Source organism: Carassius carassius, chromosome 19, assembly GCF_963082965.1.
Source record: "Carassius carassius chromosome 19, fCarCar2.1, whole genome shotgun sequence".
Taxonomy (NCBI): domain Eukaryota; kingdom Metazoa; phylum Chordata; class Actinopteri; order Cypriniformes; family Cyprinidae; genus Carassius; species Carassius carassius.
The window spans coordinates 31,382,921-31,409,179 of record NC_081773.1 but is presented as its reverse complement, the minus strand read 5'-3'; the positions used below and the strand labels follow the sequence as shown (position 1 = coordinate 31,409,179).

Genomic DNA, 26,259 nt, shown 5'->3' with positions numbered 1-26,259 from the left:
TGTCACGGACACTACGTCCATGTTTTTTTTTACAGTCTATGGCCTAAACCAGACAAGACAAAAAAAACACATTTAGCTAAATATTTACCAAAATTCATCAATTTCAGGCCCCAGAAGGAAAAAATCTTATAAATAACAGTTCATTTAATAAGGCAAATTTTTCAATAAAACCTTTTTAAAAATTATGATTTTGTAAGTTGTAATCATTATGTGAAATTAGCTACAAGAACAAACCCCCGCCCCCCACCCCCCGCTCCCCCCGAGAAAGAAACTGAGTTGAGGAAAGTGAGTCGTTCGCTGCGTGAGGTGAGTGTGTATACTGATGCACCGCCGGCCTATCAGTGGTAAACTCAGTGGATACCGGCAATTGTATGGTGAATTCCAGCGACAAGTCGGTAACCTTTTTTAAATTTTAGGACCGTTTATTTTGCGTATCCTGTGCGCTTTCATCATTGGCGGAGCAGTCGGTCAATCCCACCTTTCCAGTAAATACGACTTGTGATTGGACTGTACGTCAGCAGACAGCAAAGCATTGGCCAAGAGCAGAAGGCCCTCCCTCCAGGCTTTTTTTTTTAGTTGCGAGGTTGCGAAGCTTCATTTTCGCTCAGTAGTGGTGGAAATTATTCTTTTTAGAGATTCGTTCATTTTCAGTTCGTTCACCAAAATGATTTGTTCAGAATCGTTCACTGATTCATTCAGTGATCATTTCTTCGTATTACACAAAATATGCCAGCAGGTGGCAAAAAAAGTGTATTATGTGTTATGTCTTTTGTCAACGAACGTAGTTGTTACAAAAACTGATCTGGCTTTATTAAAATGTGTGTATAATCACATTCAATATATAAAGTCTAATTAAGTTGTTCAGATGAACAAAGCACAAGGTTTTCTTGCCTAATTAGCATTTTAATTGTTTTGTCAGACAGTTTGTATATTATATATTCACATTCATAAATCAGGGATTAAACGTAGAGTTGCTAAAAATCAAAACAAGCGTATGTGCACAGTACCTGTAACTGCGCTTTGCATTTTCTGAGATTGACATGCTAAATGGCAGACTAACCCGGTTTACTGTCATTCATTTCGTTCACGAACAACATAAGCTATGTACCAGTTCATTTAATTCACCAACAACATGTATCCGTTCATTCAGCTCGTTCACGAACGACATGTGTATCAGTTCAGTCATTTCATTCACGAACGAGATGTACTAAATCATTCAATTCGTGCACGAACGGCATGGATACCAGTTCAGTCATTTCGTTCCAGGCGGCAAGGAAGTCGACCGGAAGTTGAAGTCGGCCGCATGCCGCCATCTTGTAGCAGAACTTCACTTGCGTTAGCATTCCCATTGACTCCCATTCACTTTGACAGCGAATAACTTTACATCTGAGGCGTTTAAAGACTCCGTATGTCCATTATTTATTTCTAAAGATACACGACGATGTATAAAGGGCTCCATTACCTTCTATGTTACATTATGGCCCCGTAGAAACAGTTTTTGTAAAAAATAGGCTAACGATTGGGTCATAACCACTCGACTCTCTGTCGCATTACCGTACAGACAGGAGGAGAAGCTCGCAGGCAATTAACTTAATATGGCGTACTGGCGTTACATTTTAAAATACTATACAAAATAATTAATCAGAATACTTACTCCTGCTCACTCACGCCAAAGAACTCCCCGCTCAAGCTCGCCGTCTCTGCAAGATTAACCATGGCAGTTTGCACGCACAACTACTAGAAGATTTACATCTGTTAGACAGGTTGCTGACGTCATCAAGCTTAGTTTGAGTCTGCGCGTCAGAAACAGAAGTGCTAAAAAACTCTAAAAATGGGCTTCACTTGTCTCAATTGAGTTCCAATGGGGTCGCTGTTTCCATTTCTTTTACTGTCTATGTTTTGTTCACGAATGATAAGATCTAGTGATGTTCGATTCGTGAACGAATCGTTCAATTTAACCGGTTCTTCTTAGTGAACCGGTTGAACCAGTTCATCAAATCGAACTGAATCGTTTGAAACGGTTCGCTTCTCCAAAAAGCATTAATCCACAAATTATTTAAGCTGTTAACTTTTTTAACGTGACTGACACTCCCTTTGAGTCAAAATAAACCAATATCCTGGAGTAATCCGTGTACTCAAACAGTACACTGACTGAACTGCTGTGAAGACCGAACTGAAGATGAACATGAGCCTAGCCAGATGACGAACGAACACGCCCTCTGCTGGAGCAGTTCTCATTCTCGAGTCAAGAACCGGTTGCATGGTTTTCGGATCATCAGTACACTGAACTGAAAACCGTTTCTTTTTGGACGCGTCCGATTCAAGAACTAAGGAGATGATGATACTGCGCATGTGTGATTCAGCGTGAAGCCAACTGACTCACTGCGCGTCTGAACCGAACTGTTTCTTTTGGTGATTGATTCTGAACTGATTCTTGTGCTAATGTTATGAACGCGGGTAAACCGAGGGCTTGAATGAAGGGCAATCTGGCGAAATGTAAGTTCATTTAATAATAACAAATACATCGTAATGGATTATGTATAGTAAGTGGATCATGGTTTCTGCGCTGATGACACCTAATTTATTTACTTTATATCTTCAAGACTTAAATCCTCCTATGCACATTATTGCTGTTACTGTATTTGGGTGCGTTGTTGCAAAACTTAATTGTAAACTTTTCATGATTATGAGGTTTTAAACTGACTAAAGTTATGATTACTAACTTTATATATTTGAATGTTTGATAGACGTGACGCCATTACGTCATCGCGTCGAGCGTAAAAGAACCGCTGAACCGCTTTTTTCAACCGGTTTATTGAATCGAACCGTCCGAAAGAACCGGTTCGCAGAAAAGAATCGAACTTCCCATCACTAATAAGATCTCTAGATCTAGATCCGACTCATGTGAAACTCGTTCATTGAAGGGCGTATTCGTTCACTACATTCAACAAATCACATACTCTGTCACATCTCATACTCGAAGGCTATTGGTTTGAGGTTGAGTAATTCTTTGACAGGATGAAATGGTTGTGAACAGGTTCACCGAGCTGCGCATGTGCTGCTAATAGCGCCGCGCTGCTGTGGAGGGAGAAACTTCCCTGAACGAGAAATATGAGTCAGTGGATTGCGTGAACGAGAACGATTCGTTCACCTAAAAGATTCGTTCAAAAAGAACGATTCGTTCATGAACGACACATCACTATCGCTCAGTCTGAAGACTTGTTCGACTTCATGGAGCTCTGCGCAAACCGATCGTCGGCTGACTTGAAGCAGTGCATGCTGGTTAGAAATTTTGTCCGACTTGATACAGCGCTGACGCCACGTGACTGTGACGTGTGCCATCAAAGTACCGCGAGAGCGATTCAAGAGTAGCCGGAGAACTCAGCCAGCGCAGCTTCTGAAGAGCGGCTGCACAGGTTCTGATGACGACACAACTTATCCACGATTGGCTGGATTCACTGATGACACCGATGACGTGCGTTTCAAGTTTATTGGAGTCGACTTCAGTTTCAGAAATTCTCATTTGGACTTTTAAAACAGTTCAATACGTTTTTATGTCGTCTTCATCTTATAAATCATATTTATTAAATATTGTTTTACTGTATTTACTTTATTGTCAATATAAAGTTTGTGTATGTTTATTTTGCATGACTTTCTTTTTTATAGAGACCTTTTACAGTATTCAGCAGCATAACCTATTCAAATGAGCATTTTTAATAACTAAAATGCTAATCTTAAAAACATACAATCTGATGTGGTCATAAATGCTCCTATACAAATGATACATAATACATTATGTTCCTCCATTTGTTTGGCTTCTTCATATTGTCTAGTTTATTTTGCTGTGTTTATACTTCACCTGCATGTGGTTAGCAAACTGCTAACAACTTGCTGTAACTTCAACTTAACAACTTGACAACATTCTGTTCACTTTTAAATAGTTGGTCTAAATTACAATATAAATCCAACAGAATTGTGCTTTTCTGTGCATCTGTATATGAAAATCAGTGGTGTTATGTTTAAAATTTTAAAAAGAGCTCAGCAGGAGGGTACTGTAAATCTTGTTGCTGAAACCTTCTTAAAAAACACATACCCACCAGGGCATTTTTTTATAGGTTACTTTTATCATTTTGTATTAGCAGAAACACCCATGTCATCTTGCCCAAAGTATATATCCAATATGTTATCTTGTTTTGGAAGACACCCTTCCAAAACACCACTTATACACACATCTTAAACACGATCAAGTAAGCAAACGCCACGTGATCTGCCATGACTGACATTATTGCAGCAAACTACGGGAGCCACATCGTGTCCGGCTTCATATCTCCGTTTGCAACTCCTCCCCACCTGCACGCGGCTACTCTCGCTGATCGGTTGCATCCAGCCGCAGCCGATGTCGAACACACCTAGAGTTTCAGAGTTTCAGACAAATCACGTGAGTCGCAAGCTCGCAACTGTGTGGGCGTATCTCCGCAAAGTGGGTGTTGTAAACTCGGCTCTGAAAAAATTGTCTGCAATAGGAGTGCAAATGTAATGTAATGTAATAAGTTTCGCCCTTTCGAACCTCAGCTTTCAGAGTTTCAAAACTTTTCGCACACCAGTTTTCAGATCACTATTTACAAGGTTTCAAATCTTGAAAACAAACTATACACTGGGAGAACAGTGACAAATTCGAAACTCTGAAAAAATGATTGAACAACACCATTAAAAAGAGTGTTGCACTTCTGAAGAAGGAAAACTCAAAAACAAAATTATGTTTGAAGAGATGTAACTTTTTTTACCACTTTGCAAGCCTGCAAAACTCTGTTTTCAGAGTTTCAAAACTTTTTTTTACACATTCACACACCAGTTTTCAGATCACCATTTACAAGGTTTCAAACCTGGAAAACAATCTAATACAGTGGGAGAACACTGACAAATTTGAAACTCTGAAAAATTCTTTGTGCAACATCGTAAAAAAATGTTGCAGTTCTGAAGAAGGAAATCTCAAAAACAACAAAATGTTTGCAGAGATATGTTCTGTATCCCAGTTTTTCGCCAAGAAAGGTGGGTAACATTAGCTTTTAGTCTGTGAGTGGTATTAACCTGTTGTCCATAGTGAAATAAGCTATAGCTGCAGGCTAGTGTTAGCCTTGATTAGAGTTATGTAAAGCTTTTGATGGGACAGTTAGGTCCAAGAGATGTGGTGACAACAGAGGGGGCCCAATTAGATTTTTTTTCTTGGGGCCCAAAATTCCTGGCAGCACCCTTGGTTCATGGTATTAAATAAACTAACATGTTGATTTCACTCAAAAAATTAAATAATTAATTATCCTTATTTTAAGTGATTTAGTTTAACCTCAATTTAATTTATTTCATTCAAATTCATTAATTTGTTAAATTTATTCACTTCAAGTAACTTTCATTAGATTATCATACTTTAGCTGGATTAGGTCATTATTGTAAGTGTAAATTAACTTTATTAGGTTTGTAAAACTAAATCTTATTTTGTCACTCCTATTTCCCTCAAGGTTAATTAATTTATTTAATTCATTTAATTGTATTGGTGCTACTTAATTACATTGATTTACTATTATTTAATTAATTTTCAAATCTTGTATATGGTTTAATTAAATGTTTTATGTTGGTCTAATTGAAAGGAAAAGAATTGTAATGGAATTTTTTTTTTTAGAAGTTATTCTGTATTTTTTTTATGAGTCATTTGAAGAAATTGTGCAAGATAACTCAAATGCAAAACATGCCAGCATACAAAACAGATTTGCAAACACAAGCATGCAGTTAGCTTCATGTCTCACTTGTTTTCATCACAGACATGAGACCCATTTATGGATCAATACCCAACAGAAATACAAGACTAATAACTTGTTTTTGTCACTGGACAGTGTGCAGTACATTTTATTCTGTCTTTGCCATTTGGTTTATTTCTAAAAAAACAAAGGCCAAAATGTGTCACGTCAGTCTAGATTCTCGAACCTCGGTGTTTATCACGTCGTTGTGATAATGTCCTGCCAGCGCTGATGTCTTCAGAGTCTGAATGCATTGCAGTTATTGTGCAATCAGTCAGACAGTTGAGCAAGAGTCCAGAAAATATTCAGACGTGAAGACAATAAACTGACTGAAAAATATAACAGCATGAGTGGCATTGTGTCTGTCTCAGGCTTCTGTTTCTTCATCTTGTCTTTATGATAAGGTTGGCTTGACAGTCAACATACAGTTACTGTACACACTTGGATTAGTTTTTATTTTTTTCAATATCCCTTAATAATGTGCAGCTCTTAAAGTTTTTTGGGTACAAAAGACCTTTTTAACTTCAGGCAGGACTTTGTCAACCAACATTCAAATTTTGTCTTGATGACCTTCATATTTATAGCTTTATCTGGGCTCAAATGTGTTACTGTTTTTGTTGCATATGCTCCCAAAATGTAATCTGTGTGACCTCAAAATATATTTGGGAGCATACAAGTGCAAATATTTTAATGCAGTTTTTAGATCGGTTAATATTTTTAGAATGTTTACTATTCCAACATTCTTTTAAACATCTTTTGTGTCTCACAGAAAAACAAAATGCATTCAGATTTGGAACAAAACAATTTAAAAAGTGCTTAAAAACACACGTATACTTTCAGTCTGAATATTCCTGACAATTCAATGCTGCTTGAACGAGCAATAATAGAGTTGTTATCATAACTCCACTGGTATCAAAGTATTACTATTGTATATAAAAGACTCATACATAGATGTTTCTTACACATCTATCTATCTTTACAGTATGGAGACCTTCGGACATGCTCTCGGTTACACCCTTATTTGTTTACATTCACAGACCTTAAAAGAGGTCTTTGGAGATCCTTCTTCCTGTGCTAAAATGAGATAATAACCCCATGTCGGGAAGCTCTGGGGGTATCATGTAAACTCTGGAATAATATGTTGCAGATCTAATGCAAAATCTTGGCTCTTTGGGGTAGATTTGATGGCTTTTATTATGTCTATGGAGTTTTTAACCTCTATTTTCTTCTTCTTTGTCTTCCCCAGCAGTCACATCCATCCTATTTCCCCATTGTGAAGACTGTTCTGAGCTGTTATGAAGTCATGCAGTGTTATGATATTCAGATTAAGATGGATTGTTCTATTCTGAAGGGGAAGATGGTTTATTTGTGTGTGTGTGTGTGTGTGTGTGTGTGTGCAGCCCTTGGGGACTGATTGCTGTCATGCTGTAAGGATAAATTAAGCAGCGTTTGGGTGTGGAATTGAAGAATTGTGACCAAAGCTTATATTTTCTGAAACTGTATTCTCTGGAGACCATTGTACTGCTGCGGTGAACAAGCAAAGCAGTCAACATTACTCCGTTAGTGTGTTTCATACTGGAAATCATTCAGAAGAATTGGCTTTCTTTCCATTTACTAAAGCAATTCAACAGACAAAAAACGATTTTGAATTAGGCTCTGCAAAGTAAAAAGTTTAGGCACATCTGGTCTTATGCAACAATACAATATAAAACATATGAGTAATGATCTTGTAAGCTACTTCATGCTGTTTGTTTTTTTGAAGGCTTTTGCTAACTTCGAGATAGTCCCAGTATACACATATACACATACATATATATATATATATACAGAGTATACACATACATACATACATATATATATATATATATATATATATATATATATATATATATATATATATATATATATATATATATATATATATATATATAAAATATGTTTCATCATTTATTTACCTAACAATACATAAATGTTGTCATAATACAACAATTTAATATATATTTAAATAGGCTACTGCACATATTTTGCAAACTTATTTATTTGATAAATCTGTAGAATAGACCTAGTAGACTCTGGGCAAACTCAGCGAGACGCGCCAAGAATATTTGAATTGCGCAGAAATTCTAAAATTCTTTTAGATTCCACTGAACGTTATTACGTCATTAAAACTTCTAGCTCAACCGTCAATCAGTGAGAAGTGTGAGGGTCTAGCTCAGTTTCTCAGACTCAGGGAGGAGGAAGAAGAGGGTGGGATCCTTCACAGAGATGTAGTTGAGAAACTTCACTGACGCGCTTTTTGGCTTGAAATGTGGAAACAACCTCGCTGACAAGAACAGCACAGATGGATACGAGAATGTGAGAGGTGTTTAAAGCACATTTTCGCTGTTTCTATTAAACGGCGGATGAAAGCCCGACACCAGCAGCTGTTCAGTCCGTCTCGTTCACATGGGGTTTGTGTTTGGGAAGTCAGTCCGTGTCTCATATCGCAGGGATGTCCGCGCAAGGCTTGCTAAACAGCGTCTTCTCGTGTTCCTCATCTGGCTCTAAAACCCTCGCGAAGAGGAAACTGCAGCAGACGCGCAGTTTGGACTCTGGGCTGCTCAGAAACAGCGCGACGCTTGGAGACGCCAGCGGTCCTCGGTCATCATCCTGCTGGATCTCGAGCTCCACGGAGAGCCGAAGCGCCTCGGAGAGCCTCGGTGCCGACCCCAGACTCAAACCGCGTCTCTCCACGTCGAGTCTGTCCACATCTTCAGACGCTTCTTCGCTCTCCAGTCTTCACTTTGACTTCAGAAGCGGCAAACGCAACGCGTCCAGGGATTTATCTCTACACCTCTCTGCTTCAAGCAACATCTTCTCACCGAGAAAGTGGCTTCAAAGAAAGCCGCCTCAGTCGGATGCTGTTACGCACAATATCTGTAAATCTGAGGTAAGATTATTTATAAAAAAGAATAAAGATTTCAAACTCAAATGAATGTTTTGATGCCACGGATGCTGTTTGGCGTGAATAGAAGTTTGCAGACGTCAAAGCAAATGATAGATCACGAGGCTTGTCTGGTCAGGCCATCCAGCTTCCTCGAGGATGAGTCTCTCATGCATTGTTAGTAAATGCACATAAACTGCATGATAGACTTATTATGTTACTAAAGGAAGAGTATGTTTATTTATTTATTTATTTATTTATTTATTTTATTTTACTGTCTTTTTAAGTTTTTCACCACTTTTTAATCAGCTGTATGTCTGTTGTATTTCATTTTAAAAGGTCATGTGGTGTGACCGTTTTTTTTCCCAGATATATGAATGTTTAATTTAGTCTTGTAATTAAATATGAGCTCAAATGTAAACTCCACAGTAATTGTATTACAATTTAAAGAATGCATATGGGCAGTTTTTTTATCTTTCAAGTTAACACATAGCATTGGATCTTCATTAACTTAGTCTTGGCAGTATGCCATGCCTGATCAGATGCATAATCATGACAAAGCATGCATCCAAGTCTCAGCATTGAGATTGGACACTTTTAAGGCAATTTCTGGATCACCGTACCATAAACTCTAATTCAAAATATTTTGAATGACTAAGTTGATGTTCAGTCATTTATCAAGTGTTTTGTCCTGAGGAGCTTCACAATCATGTTATCCTACAGGAGCCAGCACTGATTGCACTACTGCATTGCCAAGTTTCAAAAGTAAGCTTGCATAGAAACCAGAACTGAAATAAAATGCACAAATAGAGAAAAGGAAGAACAAAAACAATTTATGTAAAATTAAGGGAAAGTTTCTTGAAAGTTCTGATGGTTTCAGCAGATCAAACGGAGGTGTGATGTTTGATCCACCACAGAACAACAGAGACAGTGAATTAATGGAACCACCAAGTGACCCTTGCTTACTGACCATATAGAGGATGGGAAGAAATATAGACCTGTAGGAGTGTGTTGAGGTAGGAGTGCGTTGTTCCAGTGACAGCCTGACGTCAAAGCCTTGAATTTAATGCAGTCGGCTGAAGATAACCAGTGGAGTGAGACCAAGAATCCTGCGACATTGACTCTGTTTGGTTGATTGACGCTCAGACACGCAGAGAGTGTGGACAGAAGGCAGAAGCCAGCAGACAGCGCTGGTAGGATGAAGACAGATGACTTAGCGTGACTCTTGCCAGCCTCAGGGTTTCAGCAGCAGACAGCAGGGAAGTCTTCATGGAATGTCCGCTTTCCTCCACTGCAGAATCCAATACAGATATAAAATACTTACCCTAAAGACAAATGAAGATATTGAGCTCATACAGTGGTTTAGCTGCTGATCCTAACTTTAATAAATGCATTATCCTCAAACCATTGAACTTTACACTAAATTCCACTGAAAAATTTGGAAAAATGACAATAAGTGCACAATGGGATGAAGATAATAGGAGGCCCACATGGATGTGCATTTTTGCTGTCAATGTCAACGGATTGAAAAATTGCATTTGCAATCTTTCTTTTTATAACAAGATAATGTGCAATTGAGTGAATTGGACTTTCTAAAGTGCAACCTGTTGTCAAGATGTGTTAAATGTTCAGAGTAAATTAAAGTGGCATTAATCTCACACATGGCCGAAGTGCCAGGAAATACCAAGGTGTTGTGAAAGTGCTTGTTTTTTTGAAGTAGCTTTGCAAAGATCAGGAATGTGAACTAATGAAATTGCACTATTAAAGCATCTACGATTAGAGACCAATCAACAAACACCTTTTTATAATTAATGCATGCTTTTTTTTTTATCAAACTGTGGCCATACTACAATATTGAGAAACCAAAACACCAAATTTGTAGATGTTTATGTTGGGCAGCCCAAAGGGGAGCTCTCTTTGTAACAGTTACCTAACCTCTCAGGAATCTGGAGTTTATAAAGCTCCTCCTATAAAGCAGTTCAGCTGTGTCTTTTAGAGCACTGCTCTTTCTATTATCTGGACAATGAAACTGACAGGCATGAAATGCAGACTTTTTGTTTTAGCCACATTCAACTCAAATGCATGCATTTTTATTTATTTTTTACAATCTTGATTGGTAGGGCCACAATTATTCCTAAATATTGGATTTGAAAACCAATAAAGTCTGGAATCTGTAGGCTGTAAATTCATGTTTTCCCTTATGTGCATGCAATACATGCTTTAATTTATCTTAAGCAGCCACAGGGCTCATTTGCACAGACAACACACATCTTAAAGTAGTAAACTTGCAAGACACAACAGTATTACGTGTGTATCTTTACTTCCCTTTGACCTCTTTGCCAGTTACAGTCTGTTTCAGAGAATCTGTTGCAGTAACAAGCTTAACAATGTTTAGATCTCGAGGCAAAGTGCGCTGATATATCTCACTAAAATACAGCCACATTCAACTTTTATTGGGCTGCTTTTATATAAATTCCCATTTTTGGTCAAATTGCATTTATCTGTGCTCTTGTGCAATGCTTAAATTGAGACTCGGCTTAAAATATTAGCTGTTATGTTTTACTGAGAAGTTTTTTTTGTGGAATTTTCTGTTTTTGTGGAATAACGAAACAGGAAAAGAACAATGAAAGCGTCATGTTCTTTCACTATTTTCTGTTTTGCTGAATTGCAGAACACTCATATTCACTGAAAAGAATTAAACCGAATGAGCTTTTTGTCAGTAGGCCCATATTGTTCTTTTATAGTCCCGTATACTTAGTGTCGCAAATAGCTTGTCTGCAGTAAGTCTTTGTACTGTGCTAGAAGAAACCGTGTAAGAGGGGAGCGTAGTTCTTCAGTGAAGTGACATCTGGTTTACATGAAGTCTGCCTCAGCTTCTATTTCTCACAGCAAAGCACCATGACCTGATCTTTGGCAGCGCTACCCATGCAAATAGTTCTTCCCACTGGAGACTGTCAACTGAGTACAACAGCACATTGGGGTCTTTTTAAGGTCTTCTTTCATGTTCAATAGTTTCGTGAATCTTCAAGCTTGCAGTATTCTTTACCACCAATAAAACAAGCTTGCACTGTTGAGTGCCAATGGAGAGTCTCTTGGGAATGTCTAAAATTAGGCAATATCTGAAGTCAACAAGTTCCTGGCCTTATTTTGCTATTTTTCCTCCTTGAATATCCTGTTTCCCTAAGAAATGCATAATTCTATGGAAGTCAGAGTGTTTTTGTGGTTTCCGTGATTCAACACTATTGAGTGTAGATAGCAAGATCTTTGCAGAACATGTGGTCCGTTCACAGACCAGTGAATGTAGGGCATGTTCATGAAGTCTGACTCACCTTAAGCTGTTTTCAGTTGGAACAGATCCAGCGTAAGAGACCGTGAGTGCTTCAGTGTTTTCACTAAGATGGTTTAGATTATTGCATCTCCTCCAGACAAGTACAGTTGCAACATGCGATAAACATCTCCGATCCCCAAAGTCATGCATCTGATTTTCAAGAAAGATGAGTGGAAAAAGCTCGTCCTCTGAGGTTGGACCTTTTTAAACTTTATTTTCTAGCTACATTAAAGCAATTGCAACATCAGTGGCAGCCTAACCTTTAATCTTTTTTATATTCCTCCTGCCAATCATCTCAGTGTATTTCTGCTCTCACACACGTATGTGCAGCACATGTTCATGTTCAGGGGCGAACTGCAGATTTGTGGCCCTGTTTACACCTAGTTTTAAAGGAACAGTTCACACAAAAATGTAAATGTGCTCACTCTCAGGCCATCCAAGATGTGGATGAGTGTTCTTCCAAACAGATGAGTTTGGACTCTCATTCTGACGGCACCCATTCACTGCAGATGATCCGTTGCTGAGACACTGATGTGATGCAAGTTCTCTGAAGAAATTAATAAATACATACTAATTTAACTTAATTTGATTATAATAGATGTTTCTTAAAATCCTTTTAGAGGGTAAAGTGGCTTATTTTGTCCTCTAAAGATGCATGTATGGTTTGGGAAAAACAGAGGTATGATTTGAAAAATGAAAGTCCAACACTTTTCCTAAACCAAATGGTCCATATCATGGCTGTGCACATAATAATAAAGATAATGATATATCAAATAATGATTGCAGAAATAACCTTATCGTGCAAAAATATGATTGCAGCACTTGATTTATGTCTGCTAGTTGCAACAAATATTTTGTTGTTGTTTTTTCTTTTTTCTTTTTGCAACACAGAATTGATCATCTTAAGGGATGTGTCTGTTTTTGCACATGTTTGCAATGTTGAATAAAGATGCATTAGTCTATAGGCCCATGAATGGTGACAGCTGTTCCTGTAATGAGTGCATGGGTCACAAATTTATGTTCTGTTTTTCACTTCTGCTCATGATTGCACATGATCACATCTTTGTGACAAATTTTGCATGGACAAGCATCACTCACTTTTTTTTCCTTTTTATTTTTGCAAAGTGTTGAGTTTGTATGACACGCTATATGAGTTTTCCCAGCATCATTCATTGCTAACAGCTACAACAGTGCTGTACAGCCAACAAAAGAAGTTTGTTTGAATCTTGAATTTTTCCCACACCAGTTTCCTTTCGAATCTGGTTGGAAAGAGTTGTAATAAGGTAGAGGAAGATGTTTTTCCGTTGTCAGGCAGCTACTGTATGACTTTCATGTGTTCTTCTGTGAGGGTGTGTCCTGACTGAATCAGTGATTCATGTAGTGATGTTGAAACCCAGAATGTGGTACTTCCTGTTTCTTTGTGCCAGTCGGGGGTTTAACACTGGGGACAAGATAAAGTGATATTTAATTCTCTTACATCACCACAGCTATTAAACAGGATTGTTCAAGAGATTCCTGTGAACAGTTGAACTCTTTGTACCTTTGTATGTTTTGTTAGTTTTGTTTGGTTAAAGAGTCAGACAACTTGGAGAAAGTTCATGAGTATGAATTTGAAATGAATTGATCAAGTACTTTTGGAATTTGATTGACAGAAAGAGGAATTTTAGTAACAAAACAAATCTAACATTTTAGTCCGACACAAATAAAATGTGCAACAGATGAGAATGTCTTAGTTTGAAGGTTTTTACTTTTTGTGAACCATTTTTAGAGATTTCTATTTCAAATAAATGCTGTTCTTTTGAACTTTCTATTCATCTGTGTATTTTGAAAAATAAAATGTATCACAGTTTCCACAAAAATATTGGGCAGCGCAACTGTTTTCAACATTAGTAATAATTTGAAATGTTTCTGAAATGTTAATGATGCTGAAAATTCAGAAATAAATTACATTTTAACAGATATCTACATACAAAACAGCTATTTTAAATATACATTTTTTTACTATCTTTTTAATCAAATTAATGGAACCATCTTGAATAAAAAAAATAAAAAAAAATGGAATTTTTAAGAAATTCTTAATTTCTCAATGTTCTGCTGAATTATCTGGATGGACAATGACTCATGCATATATATATATTTTTTTGTATAACACTTGTCATTATGTACCTTTCATTCCAAAGCATTTATACAAACAATAGTGCCTCCCAAAGCATGTGTCATCTTGTTTTACTTGTTCTGAAGGAAAAGACACACAGAAAGTGACACACCCTTCATACCCTTCATTGTCTCAGGAGCTGGAAGTCTGTGAAAGTGACATTCTTACATGAAACTTCTGGAAATAGATTTCATTTGGCATTTCCCAGCCATTGGTGCAATAGAAAGACTAGAATTATAATATTTTTTTTTTGTCAGTTTACAATAAAAACAGACACAAATGAATCAATTACCGACATGCAATTTTCTTGAGATCTAAAATTTTTGGTTGCATACTAGTTTCTTGGGAAATCTGAGTAGTTGGAAAGGTTGTTGAGATTTAAAACACATGAGAATAACCAGACGAAAAAGTCTCATCTCATTGCTGTTAAGAAGAAACTGAGATTCTAGGGAGATCTCACTCGTGTTTTTTCTTTCCTATGGGAAGCTGACTCCCGTGATGCTTTGGCTCAAGCGTAGCATGAAGACGACATTAAGAAAGAAAGCAGCACTGTTTGTTTTTCTCAAGATATTCTCCAAAGAAGCCCCCTAATCCCCAAGCTCTTATTTCTTATCAAAACGAAAATGGCTAAACTGATCCAGAGTGAGGAAAAACCACAGGAAAATGAGTTTTCTCATGTCTCAGGAAAACTCTTTGTTCACTATCTGCATTTCAGTTGGTATATTTTTAGATCAGCATTTATATTTGTAATACGGCATAATTTGGGGGGGGGGAAATGTACGTGTGTTAGAAGCACATGTTATGATTGAATAATTATGAATACAAACGAGATTGCGCAGGTGAAATCGTTGTGGAGGATAGACGTGTGGCGAGCAGCTGAGCCTGAAATTACCATCAGATGTGATGCTTATTTGATGATTCTCAAGTATCTCTTGTTAGACAGCTGTTCAAGTGAAACTGTTGCTCACCTTTCATGCTGATTAGCGAGGCTTTCATTTCTGGTAAGTGTGCAGTCGTCGAGTGGCACTACAGCACCAAAGGATGAAGCGACTCGTGTTTGCACTTTTTTCTTAATATCTTTTAAATATTTTTTTTATACTTTACTAAATAAGCCTCCTGCTCATTTTTTTTCATTTTTCTTACCTGTGCTATTATATTTTGTGTTGTTGATGCCTTGGATGTTAATGACTGCAGTACATTTCATATGAGATTCTTTTTGCTGATATCTTATAAAATGCTAGAAATGCTGCACTATATAAACACACCCGTTAAAAGTTTGAATAGTTTTTTTGTGTTTTTGAAAGTCTCCTCTGCTCACAAAGGCTGCACTCATTTGATAAAAAATACAGTAAAAATTTAGAAATATTTTTACAATTTAAAATATCTGTGTTCGATGTGAATAGATTTCAATATGTAATTTATTTCTGTGATGCAAATCTGAATTTTCAGCATCATTCCTCCAGTCTTAAGTGTCACATGATCTTCAGAAATCATGGAAATATGCTGATTTGCTCAAGAAACATTTCTGATTATTCTGCTGCTTCATGTTTTTATGTATGTAATATATTTTAATATATGTAATTTTTTTGAAAGTTCAAAAGAACAAAATTTATTTGAATTACAAATCTTTTAAATAAATGCTGTTCTTTAAACTGTCTGCACACTAGATTTGGAATGCAGCTTATGTGAAGCCAGGCTTATTTTATTCCACATCTGTGCACAAGCGTTATCTTGTACGCTGATATTTCTCTGGATTTCAGTGGGAGAGCTCGTCTGCTGTCTGGAAGAGCAGAGATTTTATGTCGGAGAATGATGAAGTGCAGGTGTTAGCGGGGTGTGTAGTGTAGTACTTAAGAAAGAATGCCATCGTTTAATGTTCTGATGTCATTTTTCATTCATATAACATGAGTCACATGAACTTTCTCTGTGCAGAATTGACCTCAGTGGCGCAACACCTCTAAATATCTGTTGTATTTGGTGTTCATTGTGTTCTGTCCAGGCGTTGCATCAAGATATTTGTAGTCAGCTTTATAGGTTGCACAATACGAGGCCCATATAGAAATGATTTGTCGAGTCTGGAAGGACTCGGCTGGGTTGCACACAGATCTGAACACCTTTGATCTGAACCATCATCACTCAACGTCAATGCCTGACCTTAAACCCTTGCATTCATGATCCAACATCTAATGAAAGTCTTTCTAAAAGAGTGGAAGCTGCTGTAGCTGCAATGCTTTTTTGCCATGCATTTGAAATTAAGTGTTCAACAAATGTGCAACATGGTGAGTGAGGGTAACAAAAGCGGAAGGTAAAATTTTGGTAACGCTTTACTTAAAGCGTTATGTATAATGAATTATACATGTCGTAAATAAATATAACCAATAATGAATTATAAATGTTGTAAACAATTATAACCAAATTTAAAATCCATATTGTTCATTGCATACAGATAAGCGTTTTAATGTATTAACTGTGGTTACAATTATTCATGAGATTGTAGAATGCATAATAAGGTGCATTTCATGGCATAATTAATTCATTAAGGCTTTATGTAAAGTGTAAACAATTTTATTTCAATGCATTTGCTCTCTCTTGCAAAACTTTAGCAAACACAATTTCTTTAGAAAAACCGTTCAGTTCGCATGCAAAACATTTGTGATAGAAATATGAGTTGGGAATTAAAACTATGCTTTTGCATAGTTTCTTAATGGAACGCAAAACCTTGAGTGCGAATATGTTTTTTTTTTTGTGAAACAATACTTTTGCAAAAAATGCAAATGTTATGCAATCAAATGCAAAGTTAGTTTTTCACGGCAACACAAAGTTTCTTAGTGTAAAGCAATACTTTTGTGAAGGCGAACACAAAGTTCCTTTGCAGGTTCAAGTAAACAGAATGTTTTTCGGGGGAATGCAATACTTTTGTGAAAGAACACAAATGTTTCACAAGCAAATGCTAAGTTAGTTTCTCATGGGAAGGGAAAGCAATATTTTACAAGAAGGAACACAAAGTTTCTTATCAGAATGCTAAATTTATTATCGAAATGCAATACTTTTGTGAAAGAATGTAAATGTTTCACTAACAAATGCAAAGTTACTTTTCTTTATGAGCCCAATACTTTTGCAGGAACAGATGCAAAGTTTCTTAGTAGAATACAAAAGCGAACACCAATTATTTATGAGTAAATGCAATGTTTCTTAGTGAAAAAACACACGTTTTACAAGCGAATGGAAAATTTCTTAGGGAACACAATACCTTTGCAAGATAAAGTAAAAGCATTGAAATTTGTTCCTATCTCTATTTTTTCCATCACCATTAAGCGACTCAATTAGGTAGTTTACCATATATCGGTAGAAAAAAATGAATAATAAATAATATATGATTGTTTTATTGATCTCATTTTGAGTTGAGGCAGCTAATGCATTTGCTCGTGCACATCAATGGGTTAATTCATCTGGGTTATTATGCAAGCAGACGAGGAACTGCTAGTGTTTGGATTGAGTGTTGACCTTCTGCAGCTGGGAAGGAAATGCTCAGTGGATGTTTGACTTGTGCTGTTAGGCATGCATGTGGTCCTGTTATCCAAGTTTATGAGATTGGCTAGAGCGGAAAAGTGAAATAAAAAAAGTGCGGTTGAACATCACATATGCTACACAATGACCCATAATAGGAGGTATTTACTTTATGATAATAGGAGAGAGCTGCAGCAGAAGAGAAAACGATCAAAATTCTGTTTCCCACACAAAGAGTCACATGACTTAAGACGTGCAACCGAGTCATATGGACTTCCGTTTTGTTTTCATTTTCATTTTTGGCGCTTAGTCAAAGTAAACCACTGCATTAAAAAAAAGAAATGCATTCCATGAAGAAAATAGCTGCATGAATAACTAAAGTTTTAAAGGAATAGATCATGCATGAATGTCATGAAGTTCACCTGTAATTGTTGGAAAGGCCTTAGAAATGGGTCAGTATTTCTCATTGTTGTTGGTGTAAGCCTCTTTGGGGCTGGACTCATTTGACAGTTTCCACTTCAACATGGATCAAAGAAAGCATAATCTGGTCGAGGCAGATTTACGGGCTGGTTAATCAGAGGTCGTGAGTATCTGCCTGCACAGTCTGTTTCCTTCCTAACCGCTCATTAGGGCTGGACGATACAGATAAAGAGTGTGTGTGTGTGTGTGTGTGTGTGATTTCTAAATATGAGTGTGTTCCGGAAGCCACCCATTCTGCTCGTGCATTTATTTTTACTTGCATTGACGCTCAAACATGTAATATTAATGAACTGACAGCATCTAAAACACGACAACAAATGTTTAAAAATCGATATTTAGGAATATTGAATTCATCGGTTAATTCTACTTTATGTAGGATCCATGTGAGTAGGTTTTCATTAATATGTATTTAATGCAATTGACTCATTTCCTTCATTTAAAATGAGAACATTTTATTCGATTCTGCACACTGTTAACCCGACTAAGTTGGTAAAACTCAAAAAAACATTTGAGGTCAATAGTAAGAAATTCAAAGTTGTAAGCGAGCAGACCTGGCAGATTTGTATTTTGTTCACATACCCCTTATGAAAAAGTAGTATACTTAAATTTTATTTTACCAAGTATACTTAAGTAAAGTTCAAGTATTTTTTAAGTATACTTTATGTAGCAAGTATACAAATATGATTGTTCTAGTAGTAGACTTGTAAGTTTACTGTTTCAATACTCCTTGGGACTAAATTGGCCTATACTTTAAGTATATCTAAGTATAACAGTAGCAAACTTTTAGTACACAACTAGTTTACCTCTATGTTTGTCGTTTTTACTGCAATTATACTAAAAGTGAACTTATAGGTTTACTGATAGTTTACTAATTAAATACTTTGTACACTTTGAAGTATAGTCTCAGTAAACTATTAGTTTAGTGGTTTTATACTGCAAGTATACTCATAAGTGTTTTTTAAGTGAACTGTACATCATACTGTATGTATACTACTATGTCCCTATTTAGGTTTGGATGTGTATATATTTTGTTACATGAATATCTGAACATACAAAACATCCAAAGAAAGAACAGGGCATCAGCTTGTGAACAAAAACATTTTATTCTAGCTTCATGCATTCTTTTTTTAAACACTTTAATGTGTTTCATAACAAATAAAGAAATAACATTTTGAACAAAAAGCTGAAAAAGGACTATGAATTGGATTCAGAATAATAATCAAAACGTAGATGGAGTCGATCAACACCCCAAAGCTTGACTGTAATTATAACCGTTTCATCTGTAATTTTATTCCATAACGTTATAGTTTTGATGCTGTTTCATGTCAGATGATCGTGTTAGACTACATGTGTTAGTATCTGGTGTTTCTTTTTTCTTATTCACTGGTGTTTTTTTGGAAATTCTGTACAGAAGATGTGTACTAGCGCCCTCTACTGTATAATAATGAAAACACATATTCTAGGAGTATAGCTAATATATTTAGAATTTTTATAGTTATAAGTCAAATATACTTAAATTACATTTTAATTATATTTCTGAGAAGTACATAAAAAGTAAACTAAAAACATACTTTCCTATTTTTTTTTTTGTTTAAAAGAAGTATACTAATAGCACATTTGAATAAACTTATTTTTCTTAAGGGACATGTTAATTGATCTTAAATTAAAATAACTAAAGTGAAACTAACAGTCAGCTAATTAAATTATTAAATACTACAATATTTTTAGTAGTGGAAACTTATTTAATTTAACTAATTCAGTTAAATCCCAACTGGCTCATTAGTAACACAATGTCTTGATTAGCATAGCAATTGCTGAATATAGAGCAATAAAGAACATCAAAAAATCAATCTCCCACTTAATATTAAACTTGCACAAAATAAATATTATATAACACATAGCATTTACTTTCCCTTTCAAGTACCATGGTGAAACATAATGCCAGTATTAAAAAAATATATATATTATAATTATTTATTTAAATAATTATTCAATAATAATTATCTTATTTATACACGAATTACTTTAAAATATTTAATAATTTTTAAAATAATTACTAATAATTTCAAATGGCCATTATAGCTAGCTTACAAGTATAAAATGTAGTAAATATAAGTTATATGCAAGTCATAAAATGTATAAAAAACTGTGGTTAAAATAATCAAGGCATGTTTTCATAATGAAAAGGTTAATTTGAAGTATAGTCCTGCCAGATGGTTTCTATTGCATAACACCGGTTGTAAATGATTTGTGAAAATCACTAATTTGTTGTTTTCTATCATGTAATCTGATCTAACTCGGTCTGAGACTCCTGGCTAAGTTTACTTGAGTGATCATTCCCAGAAAGCCCTAAAAGGCGAAGAGGAGTAAAAGCAAACCAACAAAACACGAGCGCCTGCCAGAGTCTGGGTTCGATTTCTCAAGTCCGAGGAGATTAGGCTGATCGGCGAAGGTCTGTGTAGATGCCAGGAATTCTCCGGTGCTTGTCACTGCATGTTCACAGAGACCTGGGCTTATTCTGAGGGAGTGTAGAGACACTGTGTGTGTGTATTCACTGTATCTGTCCAAACATCACAATATAAAGGCAGCAGAGCACAAGAGCAGGATTACTGGAGCTGAACACCCATTCATTCTCCATTGAGATACCTGACGTGAGCTCAGAGGCTGCTTTATAAAACATACATCAAGCCTGTGATTTCATATTTGAAATCATATTTGTTTAACAAATAAAAAAAATAATAAAAATCTATCCACAATCCTGAAATGAGATGCACCAATGAGAAACATTCTCAGCATGATTATATATGGAATAATTACACATTTCTTACACGTTTCGGGAAAATACTCTTCTGCTCGCTAAGGCTGTGTTTATTTCATCAAAAATACATTACAAATTGTGAAATATTATTGGTTTTTAAAATAGATGATTTATCTGTGAATATATAGTAATATCTAATTTATTTCTGTGATGCTCCGCTGTATTTTCAGCATCATTCCTCCAGTCTTCAGTGTCACATGATCTTCAGAAATCATGAAAATATGATGATTTACTGCTCAAGAAACATTTCTGATTATTATCAATGTTGAACCCAGTCGTGCTGACCAATATTTTTGTGGAAACCATGATACATTTTATTTATAAGATCCACAGATGAATAGAAAGTTTAAAAGAACAGCATATATTTTGAAATAGAAATCTTTTGTTGCATTATAAATGTTATAAATAAAATGATAAATCTGATCAATTAAATGCATCAGTGCTAGATAAAAGTATTATCATTATTATTTTTTAATTAATACTTTCTTCAGACTTTTGAATTGTAATGTATCACGGTTTCCACAAAAATACTGAGCAGCACAACTATGTTTGATAATAATCAGAAATGTTTCTTGAGCAGTAAATCATCATATTTTCATGATTTCTGAAGATCATGTGACACTGAAGACTGGAGGAATGAAGCTGAAAATACAGCTGCACATCACAGAAATAAATTACAGTTAAATATATAATCACATAGAAAACAGCTGTTTTAAATTTAAATAAAATTTTTTTTTAAATGTATTGTAATGCAGCATTGTTGAGCAAAAGAGACTTATTTCAACAGTGTATATTTTTATATATTGTAATATTTTGTTGATGCTGCTGGATTAAAGAATTTCTCTTTCTATGTGTCTATTTTGCATCTTTCATAGGGAGATTTCACCTGTAAGAAAACAGCCGGTCATAATTTCCACATGCAGTCGGTTTCCATTCAGAGTCTGTCGGAGCTGGAGAGAGTCCGGCTGCAGGAAGTCGCTCTGGTCAGACTGATGAAAGACTTTGATTTGGGATGCCAGATCACCATCCCCAAAGGTACACAGAGACTCACATAAAAAAAGAGAGACATCTTGAAGTGTCACTGGTCTGATTGTCTTAATTTTTTGTAGTTATTTTCTGTTCTGTTTCTGAAGTTTTGTATGCAATGTCTTTTCCAGATGGTCAGAAGCGGAAAAAGTCACTCAGGAGGAAGCTGGATTCTTTATCGAAGGAAAAGAGAGACAAAGGTATGCATTTGGTTTTTAGATATTTGTCTTCCTGAACATCGAGAAGTTAAAGCTGCAAGCTGACCACTTAAAATAAAGGTCAAAGCTGATGTCTTCGATTAGATATGTCTGCTTTTGTGTGATGGATTAAACATCTTAATGAGATCTAGAAATGCTTTAAGACTATAAAAGCTATTACATATTTTAAATGGTGAATAACAGTCCTAATTATCTTATAATTGGGGCTAAAAGTTCAATATGGCACAATATGGTCTAATGTTTTTAATAAACTTCAAAAGGCAATGATTTAATCAAATGTGAGCAACATTTAAAGTCAAAATCAATGTATTCCGTGCATTTAGTCAATTCACCTTTATTTATATAGTGCCATAGATTGTGTCAAAGCATTTTTACAGTACTACAGAAGTAGTTCCCTTTCCGTCGGTCACTCTTAACATCAAGTCGGCAATGAGGTTGCATCTTAAAGACAATGTTGCATCTTGCTACAGACAATGTATCACCCATGCATTTCTGGATGCAGTCGTTACTTGGCGTTGGGTCATGGTCACTATCGCTGCCTCAAGTATCTGGTCATTTAGTAATTTAATGCATTATCATTTTCAATATAGTAATTAGATTATAGTTACAAGCCAAGGTCTCTATACGTTGCTGCCGCGTTACATTGCTGACAGAATGCAGTGTTTTATAATCTAGAGATTGTAAAATGATTCACGGGAAAAATATTGGTAACACATTATTTTGATAGTGCACTTTAGACATTCTACTAACAGTAAGTAACTTTGCAACTACATGTCAACTAGCAGTTAGTAGAGGAGACTGTATGCTTAATATCTTATAACACTTTCTTTGTCAACTTATTGTCAACTTATACTAACCCTAAACGTACCCTAACAGTCTACTGAGAGTTAGTAGACATGTAGTTGCAAATTAATGAGAATTAGTTGACATGTAGTTACAAAGTCACATATAGTTAGAAGAATGTCTTAAGTGGACTATCGAAATAAAGTGTGACCAAAATATCTAAACAAATATATTGGTGGTCATCTATTGAACAAAAGCAACATGAACTAATATAAAATATAAATGGTTAAAGGCACAATATGAAAGATTTATTTATATTAAAATATCCAAAAACCAATAGAACAATCTTATATATTTTGCTGACTTGTGTACTTGCATTATCCCAAATGTTTCGAAGAATGTCTAAATCCAGAGAAATAAGAAATTTTAACTAATGTCATTGTGTCACCTGCCAATTACATCATAACCCCTCGATTTCTTGTTTAGTTTTGTAGAAAACATATGGAAACACCAAAGACACTTTAAATATGTTGTGTGTTTAAATAGACCGGCGACGACCGCACAGAGTAGCATTATAACAGAACTTTCAAACGTATCTAGTATGATAAAACAGCGCTGCTTTACATACTCGCATACTGTGGCATAATAAAGTCTCCCCTGCTTTCGAGCTGTGTGTCACGCTTGTTTAGCGGCCTCGTTTCACTTTGACAGCTTTCATCCTCACCCTGCTTCATTCTACTACGTTAATAAATAATTAGCTCATTCATGGACTTGACTTCTGTCGGATTGCATTGGCTGAAGACCACGACTCCCATGATTCCACACTAATCGTCATCAACCTTCTTTGTTTGTACTGAATATGTCCTCTAGTGGCAGAAACATTATATATAGTGTGGCTTTAAGGCTGTAACAGGTGCAAGTGTATGCAGAGTTTCTATTTAGGCTATAACATGTGTTTGCAGCGTTGAGCAATGCAGTGCTAAAATTTGCATGCTCATGAACCCTCTTAATAACACAAGAATTGTAGACATTATGAAAGATTCATTATGCATATATTTGTGTTATAAGAGAAATGTGTTGATGTCTTTAAGATATTATAAATGCAGCGCTCTTTGCTGGTATTGTCACAGATTGTAAGAGGCGAAGACTCAAGCGCAGGCAGATGAGGAGTCTAAATTTATAACACACCAAAATAAACAAAAACACATCTGAAACCACCCCAAAGGTGAAAAACCTGAGTAACATTCATGCTTACAACATGACATAAACTGAACACCAGGCAACCAGACATCAAAGGCACAAGCCTGTACATATGGGAGACAAACGAGCCCAGAACAGAAAACACAGGGAGCCTATAAAGAAGAGGCAATCAGGTAAACAGCTGGGGCAAATGAAATCAAAGAATAAGGTAACAAGAGAACAGGGGAGTGGAGTTTAGGGGAATGGAGTCCAGAAGAAAGGGAGAAACACAGGCGGAGCAACTGAAACACGGGGTAGTCATGGCCTAGTGGTTAGAGTGTTTGACTCGTAACCCTAGGGTTGTGGGTTTTAGTCTCGGGCTGGCAATACCATGACTTAGGTGCCATTGAGCAAGGCACCGAACCCCAAACTGCTCCCTGGGCGATGCAGCATAAATGGCTGCCCACTGCTCCAGGTGTGTGTGTGTGTGTGTGTGTGTGTGTGCACTTTGGATGGGTTAAATGCAGAGCACGAATTCGGAGTATGGGTCACCATACTTGGCTGAATGTCACTTTTCACTTTTTTTTTTTTTTAAACAGTAATGAGGTAACAAGATGGGCTGGGTCAGACAATAGACAGGAGAGAGCACAAGGCACCAAACAAACACAACACAACCCATGTGCTCACAGAAAGACAGTGGCATTTGGTGGCCATCCTGGGCACACCAGCTGAAGACTGTGACAGAACCCCTCCCTAAAGGAGTGGATTCCAGACGCTCCAACGATAGGAAGCCTGGAGTGAGGTGGAACGGAGGCGGATCGGGGGAGGGATGGAGGGCCAGGCCCATGTAGTGGAAGAGGGTCTGGAGACCGAGGTAAACAAGGGTGCCAGGGTGGGACCGGCAGGGCTGGAGGCCAAGGTGGGGCTGGTAACTTGGCAGGCAGCAAGAGTGGAGCTTCCCTCAAGGAGGGAAAGAGCTGTGGTAGAGCTGACATCAAGGGTGGCTCTGGCAGGGCAAGGAGCTTGGGCAGCTCTGGGATGGCACCCAGATCTGGGAAGGCCTCCAGGCCTTGAAGAATGGATGAAGCCTTCTTCCTCCTCCTCTGTTACTGAGAGGTGGCACTGCACCTTTTTCTGCCCTGCAGCCTCATTGGCCTCCTCAGGAGGATTGGGAACAGACAGCGCCACCTCGGGAGGATCGGGAGCAGGTCCTGCTGCCATGGGTGGATCGTGTGCAACCATTCCCTCCCTCACCAACATCAGCATAGGATCCTCCACGCCGTGTTTAAGGTGTCCAGAGAATGACCCCAAGAACCTGGAAGTGGCCAGCACCCTCCAGCAGTTCCACCTCCCTTAAATAGATGTGGTCAACCGTCTCCCAATATGACCAAGTACAGCATCTAGCTCCCCCAGCTCCACCCAGTAGACAGGCTCGTCCAGGCCTGCTAAAAACAGGTGTATGAGGGTACTTTCCTCAAGCCCTAGCCCTTGGACTGCATGGAAGACGTCCCCAGGATACAATTGTCTTGTGGACAGGGATGCGGCCCTTGGTGGGGGTCTGGATCATTGGTCGTCCGAGAGCTGGGTATAAAAAAAAATCCCCATCACCGCTGAATCTTCAAATAATTCTTTTGTAATTTTATAAATACATTTATACATTTAGCAGATGCTTTTATCCAAAGCGACTTACAGTGCATACTGGTTAACATTTTTTATCCAACAGGTTTTCCCTGGGAATTGAACCCACAACCTTGCGCTGCTAACGCAATGCTCTACCACTTGAGCTACAGGAACACTGTATGTAACACTTTTGTACTGTCACGGCTCCTAAGAGGCAAAGACTCAAGCGTAGGCACATGAGGAGTCTTTATTTATAACGCTCCAAAATAAACAAAAGCACAACTGAAACCAGTGAAAAAAACAAAGTAATGTTCATGCTTACAACGAGACATAAACTGAATACAGGGCAGCCAGACATCAAAGGCACAAACCGGAACAGAGCCCAGAACAGAAAACACAGGGCGCTTTAAAGAAGAGGCAATCAGGTAAACAG

General features: G+C 36.9%; 1 protein-coding gene across 2 annotated transcripts in view; it reads left to right on the top strand.

Annotated features, from left to right (window-relative positions):
- The first annotated feature begins 8,014 nt into the window (after positions 1-8,014).
- Positions 8,015-26,259, top strand: part of LOC132095577 (rho GTPase-activating protein 6-like) — a 39,091-nt gene continuing 20,846 nt past the window's right edge. The window contains exons 1-3 of one of the 2 annotated variants that reach the window (XM_059500704.1): positions 8,015-8,718; positions 21,876-22,035; positions 22,158-22,226. In XM_059500704.1, the coding sequence (XP_059356687.1) occupies positions 8,281-8,718; positions 21,876-22,035; positions 22,158-22,226 (667 nt within the window). In that variant the 5' untranslated portion in view covers positions 8,015-8,280. Of the gene's footprint in view, positions 8,719-18,420; positions 18,566-21,875; positions 22,036-22,157; positions 22,227-26,259 lie in introns of those variants that run through there. The other variant, XM_059500705.1, reaches the window with a different exon arrangement.